The sequence below is a fragment of the Falco naumanni genome, assembly GCF_017639655.2.
Source record: "Falco naumanni isolate bFalNau1 chromosome 20 unlocalized genomic scaffold, bFalNau1.pat SUPER_20_unloc_1, whole genome shotgun sequence".
Taxonomy (NCBI): Eukaryota; Metazoa; Chordata; class Aves; order Falconiformes; family Falconidae; genus Falco; species Falco naumanni.
This window is the reverse complement of record NW_024427345.1, coordinates 425,107-432,440: the sequence shown is the minus strand read 5'-3', so window position 1 is coordinate 432,440 and position 7,334 is coordinate 425,107. Positions and strand designations below refer to the sequence as shown.

At 53.8% G+C, this 7,334-nt stretch overlaps 1 protein-coding gene across 1 annotated transcript; it reads left to right on the top strand.

Annotated features, from left to right (window-relative positions):
- Positions 1–1,546: 1,546 nt before the first annotated feature.
- Positions 1,547–6,742, top strand: LOC121081813 (keratin, type II cytoskeletal 4-like). Its single transcript, XM_040581056.1, has 9 exons — positions 1,547–2,152; positions 2,756–2,973; positions 3,935–3,995; positions 4,202–4,297; positions 4,405–4,569; positions 4,797–4,922; positions 5,119–5,339; positions 5,573–5,607; positions 5,712–6,742. Exons 1-9 carry the CDS (start codon positions 1,619–1,621, stop codon positions 5,993–5,995), a joined length of 1,740 nt encoding a protein of 579 aa, XP_040436990.1. The 5' UTR covers positions 1,547–1,618; the 3' UTR covers positions 5,996–6,742.
- Positions 6,743–7,334: the final 592 nt, after the last annotated feature.

Here is a 7,334-nt window from a genome sequence, read left to right as displayed (position 1 = left end):
AACAGGTTCCTTCAGTTTCTCAGCCCATCTGCCAGTTGCGCAAGGCTGGGGAGATGCAGCCGCCGCCTCCTTTCCCGGCCAGAGCCGAGTTCAAGCCGCTTTCCTCCTCGCCCCGACCAAGTCCCCACCGGCGGCTGGAAAACCGGCCATCCCGGAGCCTGGGGCGAGAGGGGGTTTCCAGTGGGACCAGGGCGTGCAGGATGCTCGTTGCCAAAGGGGAGCGTGAGCTTCCCTGTTCCCTGCAATGCAAATCCCCTCGGGCTGAAAATCCGGCAGTTCAACGAATGCTCGATGCGGCTGGGGAGGAAAAGTGCCCCCCCTCCTGCAGACGTGCACCCGAGCCCAGATTTGCACGTTTGCAGAATAAAAAAGCTGGGGGTGAATGGGTTCGGAGCTGAAACTGCTTCCCCAAACCTCTCCCACGAGCGTCTGCAGTCAAAGGGATAATTATAGAGTTGGATTTTATTGTCATGGCTTCAGCGGCAGCTTGTGGTTTGGGGGGAAGTTTTATGGCTTTTTTTTTTTTTTAACGGCGGGATAAATGGGGATCCTCTGTCGGAAGGCATCTTCAGACACCTCTGCTCATTAAAATATAAATTAAAAGCGGTTAAGCAATTAAGTTGTATTTGTTTTTTTAAAGTCTGCTGATGGGCCGGAGCGGGAGTGGCTTTGCCAAGTGCCACGTGCTGTGGAGGGGGCTGGTGGCTGGAGACCCCGCCAGGATGCTCAGGAAACATCCCGGCAGTGCCTGGAAGGCTTCCAGCCCAGGGCAGGGGGGGTGGGACCAGCGTGGGGCAGAGCTCCTCAGGCTGGTGGTGGCATCTCGACCCTGCTGAGGATGGGGGAAGGTGTGCGGCACAGAACCACTGAGGTCCCATCCCCTCCTCCCTGCCCCTCCACGCTCAATGCACCCAAGTGATCTACAACAACTTTAAAAACCTCCTCAAAAGTGTTTCTAAGGCATCTTTGTTGACATAAAGCTAATTTTATAACCCTGCCAAGGACTAATGCTCTCCGGTTGTGAAACAGTTTTGGACAACCCGAGTCAAATCTGCTCTGCACAGGAGGTTGAACCAGGGTGCAGCTGAGGGTGCGATTAGGAAACCGCATTTTTGTTGGAATTCAGTGAACCAACCACCTGCCACCGGCCTCAAAATGAGTGATTTAGCTAAGACAAGGGTCTCCCTCCAGGGTGTAATGTGTCAAGGAATTTGCGGTGCTTTGTCACTGCCCTGAGAGGCTCAGGAAGGCCCATGATGGGTTGACAGCTGCCGCTAAGGGAATTTGATTTGGGGCTGTGCTTCCAACACCAACAATCGCTTTGTTTTTCTTAGCTCTCGAGGGAGTGTTTTGAGGCAGGTCATGGTGGTGGCAAAGAGGGGAGGGCATCTTTCCAAGCCCTAAAACAATGAATAGAATAAAAAAAAAAAAAAGAAATAAAAGAAAAAAAAGACACCTCCACTCCCCTGACACCCAGCCAACTCCCTGAGCACATAAAAAGGGGCACTCAGTCACGGCACTCACAGGACTCACCTCCTCCCGTATCCCATCCTCCCCCTGCGCACCGCACTGCTCGGCTCCTCTCTCTTCACGGGTTGACTGCTGGGGACCGGTCACCATGTCTCGCCAGTCTTGTGGTCTTGGCAAGGGATTCAGCTCCAGCTCCGCTTGCTTCGGGGGGAGGAACAAGGTCTCGTTCAGCTCTGTGTCCCGCGGAGGATGCAGGGGACCTGGTAGCGCTGGTGGCTTCGGCAGCAGGAGCCTCTATGGCTTGGGAGGGAGTAGGAGTATCTCCCTGGGAGGGTTCGGTGGAGGCAGTGGCGTCTGCAGAGGGTTTGGGGCTGGTGGCCAAGGAGGCTTTGGCTACGGTGCTGGGGCAGGGTTTGGTGGCTGCTATGGTGGTGGGACTGGAGGTGGCTTTGGTGGAGTCTTTGGTGGTGGTTTTGGTGGCTTTGGTGGAGGATTTGATGGTGGCTTTGGAGGTCAAGGCTTTCCCTCTTGCCCCCCGGGTGGCATCAGGGAGGTGACCATCAACCAGAGCCTGCTGGCCCCACTCAACCTTGAAATTGACCCTGAGATCCAGAAGGTGCGAACGCAAGAGCGGGAGGAGATAAAGCAGCTCAACAACAAATTCGCGTCCTTCATTGACAAGGTGAGAGTGGCTTCAGGCCAGGGCTGGGGGGTGCAGGTCTGAGCTCACCACGGCTCACGCTGGGAGATCCCCACCCAGCAACACCCAGGGAGCCCAGACCACCCCAAAGAACCCCCGAAGACAGAGGGTGGTGACTGGAGAAATGCCTTTCCCAGGGTTATGGAGAAACCCAGGAGCAGGATCCTTGGTTCTTAAGACCACGATGCTGATGCTAAGCTGTAGGACCGCGCACTACGTCTGGGGCATCCTCAGGGTGGTCTCTGCTGGTGGGCTCTGTCCCTCCAAGAACTTTAAGGACTTTGACTGTTTTGGCTCATTTTTAAAGAAAAGATGCCCAAGCTGTGAAGTTCACCGTGTTTCTCTTGTTTAGAGGTTGTGAGATTGGAGAGGGAAGGGGACCCACCTTTGCCCACCCATCCTAGAGCTGTGGCCCCACCTGCCCAGTGGGACCCTGAAGTTATGGCTCACTGGAGATGAGAACAGGCAGGAAGGTTAAACTCATTATATGGGAAAAAAATATGGAAAATGTCAATTAAAAAAAAAAGAAAAGATGCTTTTGGGAACAGTCTGACTCTTTTTCTACTCATCCCTGTGATCATTTAGGTCCGATTCCTAGAGCAGCAGAACCGAATCCTGGAGACCAAGTGGAAGCTCCTGCAGGAGCAGCGTGGCCCGGGGGCGGGGGGCAGGAACCTCGACGCTGTGTTTGAAACCTACATCAGTGGGCTGAGGAAGCAGCTCGACTCCCTCTCCAGCGAGAAGCAGCAGCTGCAGTCAGAGCTGAAGAGCTTCCAGGACATGGTGGAAGACTTCAAGACCAAGTATGTTGCCCTGGGTGTAGTCATGGTTGGGCTGTCTGGTGGTGAAAAGATAGAGATAAAACTTTGAACAGTCATAATACTGAAAGAATCATGAGAACTGGCAATATTTCACTGGTTTCAATGATTAGAAAATGTAAAAGATTTTGGGGGAGTTTTCATCAACTGGGTTTTGTGATTTTTCAAGGTATTTCTCCGTATGCACTGTCGCCTCAGCTATCCTTCCCTCTAAAGCAGGATCCTCTACTGTCTGTCTTTCTCACTTAAAAATCCATGGCATTATGATTTAATGAACTAATTAGATTAGTTGCTAAATCCTACTGTAATTTCCTCATGGATTTCCTCACGGATTCCTTCCCATAATATCCTTCGTGATTTGAAGCTCAGAGCTTTCTTTGGAAGGATGATGTGAAGTGGGGGAAAAAAAAAAAAAAAAAAAAAGTCCTTTCCTGCTCCTATTTATTGATTTGTTCAGCTGGAAAAGGAAGAACAAAGCCTGGAGAAATGCTTCCACTGAAGGAGTTACCAAAAAATGGTGGGAAAGCAAGTGTGGGACTTACCAGGAGGATCCCTTCCTCTACTGAGGCTGCAGGTTGAAGTTTGACTTTGTGTTGGAGATCACCACCACCACAGCCCTCTGCAGCAGCTCCTGCCTCAGTGAGCAGCTGGGGATGGCCCGTGTTGAGGACCTGAAGGTCCTTGGGTCTTGTAGAAGGGGTCGGAGTGGTCACAGCCACCAGGACTCGGTTTAGGCAGGGACAGGATTCTCCTTTGCCAGGCAACGGAGGTGGCATGAGCCAGGGCTCGTTCGGAGAGGCGAAGGGCTGTTGCTTGTCCATAAATCTCGCCCATGGCAGGTCTGTTTCTGCTGCATTCGTTAGTCTGAGGCCAACACTGCCTCGTTGCCAGCAGCAGCCAGAGCCAAAACAAGCGGAGATTCAATCTCCCTCGTTATAATCAACAGGTACGAAGAGGAAATAAACAAAAGGACAGCTGCGGAGAACGATTTTGTGCTCCTGAAAAAGGTAAAGTCCTTGGTTGGTTTTTTTTTTGTAACACCAAGACACATCCTGGTTCAGAGGAGCTCTTGCTTCCATCAGCACCGGTTCGTTAGCACCAGACATCAACCAGGACCCTGAGATGTATGTGCCATGGGGAGAAGGGGCACCAAAGGGCTCAGGGTGAAATGGAATGGTGTGCGTCGGGTTTTCACTTCCCATTTCTGCCGCAGGATGTGGATACAGCCTACCTGACCAAGGTGGACCTCCAGGCAAAATTAGATTCTCTGGCAGATGAGATTAACTTCTTGAAGTATCTTTATGACGTGGTAAGTGGTCCAGCTGCTCGCTGCGGGGGGATGCTGGGATGGAGAAGGGTTGTGACGCTGTGAGGAAATTATGGCAGGGCTAAAGCCAGGTCTGGTCGGAACTGCAGGAGCTGTCTGAGATGCAGAAGACTGTTTCCGACACCTCCGTGGTTCTCTCCATGGACAATAACCGAAACCTGGACCTGGACAGCATCATCGCAGAGGTCAAAGCCCAGTACGAGGAGATTGCCAACCGGAGCCGACTGGAGGCTGAGTCCTGGTACCGCTGCAAGGTGAGCGTGTCACACGGTGCTCATGAACACCGACATCTGAGCGGGTGGAAGAGCTACTGGTGGTAGCTCAGACTGTGCTGAGACCTGGGATATCACTGCTGCTGATCTAGCTGGGCTGGAGCTTCCGTGCACATGTTCCCCTCGGCTTGTGTGGGGTGGCATGGAGAGCTGTTCTGAGGAGCCACTCGTGGTGGACCTAACATGCTCCCTTCCCTTCCGCCTACCAGTATGAAGAGCTGCAGGCTACTGCGGGCAAGCATGGGGACAGCCTTAAGGACACAAAGATCGAGATCTCTGAGCTCAACCGCATGATCCAGAGGATACGGGCTGAGATCGAGAGTGTGAAGAAACAGGTGGGGGTTGCATGTTTTGTGAGCTCTTGGTAACCCCTTCAGAGCCTCCCTGAAAGCAAACAGTCTGGCAAGAGTCACGGTGGGCGGGAGGGACCCTGCGCTGGTGAACGGCTGAGCCCAAGTGACCTGGGACCACGGCTCCATCTCCGACCGGCTGCCCCTGCCTCACTCATCGTATCTGTGTCTTGCCCTCCAGTGTGAGACTCTGCAGACCTCTATCGCCGATGCTGAGCAGCGCGGGGAGGTGGCCCTCAAGGATGCCAGGGACAAACTGACTGAGCTGGAGACAGCCCTGCAGAAGGCGAAGCAGGACATGGCTCGGCAGCTGCGCGAGTACCAGGAGCTGATGAACGTCAAGCTGGCCCTGGACGTCGAGATCGCGACCTACAGGAAGCTGCTGGAGGGCGAGGAGTGCAGGTGGGTGGGGATGCAGCAAGAGATTCCTTGCATCCCGCTAAACCAATGGGAAGAACGTGGCCCATCATACCTCCTCTGTTAAAGTATGCATGGTGCTGCCGTTAGCCATGGGCTGCTGTCCTATAGCTGCTGCTATTTATGCCCATGGTCTGATGGACCAAACCTGGCTTCATGGAGCTGGATGAGTCCAGATGCTCTGGCTGGAGCTGACGCTGTGTCTCTTCTCCTTGCAGGATGTCTGGAGAGTGCCAGAGCACCGTGAGCATCTGTAAGTAGCGTTCCTGCAGGGGCATGGCGGGCTGGGATGGGTGATCCAAAACTTCATGGTGACATCAGAGTTGACCTTGTGCTGCCTTCTGTTCCTCTCTGCAGGTGTGGTGGGAGGTGGCAGCAGCTCCGTGGGAGGTGGATATGGCAGTGGACTGTGCCTGGGAGGAGGAGGAATCGGAGTCGGTGCTGGAAGTGGGAGAGGCAGCTGTAACAGTGCTGGGTTCTGCTACAGCCTGGGAGGTGGTGGACTGGGCTCCGGGGGAGGATTTGGTGTGGGGGGAGGATTCAGCTCCGGAGGGGCAGGAGGGTCTAACTCAGTGGTGGTGGGGTCTGGCACCACCCTGAAGAATACTACCAGCTCTACATCTGCCAGCCGGAGGGTCTAGGAGAGCTAGCTATTTCCCCCAACCCCACACCCAAAGGAGAAAGAAAGCAAATTTCATGATTGCCATCCCCCTGCCACCCCGTCCCCACTTCACTGCCAACGTGATGGCCACCCATTTCATTTTAAACCACCGCCATCCTTCAGGAACTGCGTGGACAAGCAAACCAGGGCTCTGCTCACCAGCCACTGACTGAGGTTCTCAACAGTGCTTGAGGACCACTCGCTCCCCAGAGACACTGCGAGGCTGCTGGTTAGCAGGGTGCTGAGGTGGGAGCAGGACCGGCCCCATTGCTGGGGGCCCCCGGACCCAGCTGGGATAAGGCTGTAAAGCAACGTGGTCCATGCGAGGGGCGTCCTACCTACGGGCAGAGGGGACTGGTCCGTGTGCTGCTCAGGGAACTGGCATCCCGTGGAGTCCACGGAAAGGCTCGACTTCTCTCAAGATCTTGTGCTGGATCCAGACGTGGTGCAATTTTAATCAGTGCTGCTCATCAGCCAGGGCTCGAACTCCAAAACAAGAATTTCCTCATGGTGACTAGTCCCAGCTGAAGACGTTTCTCACCCCACTGCAGTTTGAGTTTTTTTTTTTTTTTTTTTTTTCCTAAGCAAGATACCGGTAGTTTCACCCGCCTTCTTTAGAAACTGCTGTGAAATGTTTAGTTTTGCTCAGGTTTTACCTTTTCATTGTGATCATGGGAACAATTGTGCTTGTTTGCTTAAGCCTTTCTCCCTTGGCATGTGGCGTACCCCAATAAACACTACAGGCAGTAAGCTGGTGTGGTTTTTTTTTTCCTTTGACCAAAGAGTTTCGTGTTGCAACAAGACCTCTCTTTTGCTGAGATCTGAAAGTGTGACCTGACTTTCCTTGCCCTTTGAAGCAGCCAAGGCGAACGTGTAGCCTGCTCTCCCATCTTTCGCACCCCTCTCCAAACACACGGATGGTTTGGCAGGAGGCGAAGGAGGTCCTGCAGGGGTGAGGTGGTTGGGGTGGCAAAATTGCTGGTCCAGGCTCGGTGTGACAGTCCGATCCGGCTCAGTCTGTGAAACACTCATGTTTTCTTGAATGACATCGCTGGGAACGAGCCTGTTCCTGGCAGTGCGGCAGGAGAGAAAGAGGTGGCTGGGTTGAACCTGGGTGTTCTTCTCTGTCCTTCTGCTGGGTCTCCTGGGGTAACAGGGGCAATTAGCCACGTTAGAGCAGAGCAGACTGGTGGACACAGGGGGCCGTTCCCTTCTCCTTTCTATTCCTAAGCCATTTCTCTGATCGTGCTGGCCAGCCCAGGATATTCCCTAGCTAGGCTGCTTCTGACTGACCCCTGCCTCCAGCACACTGCTGGCTT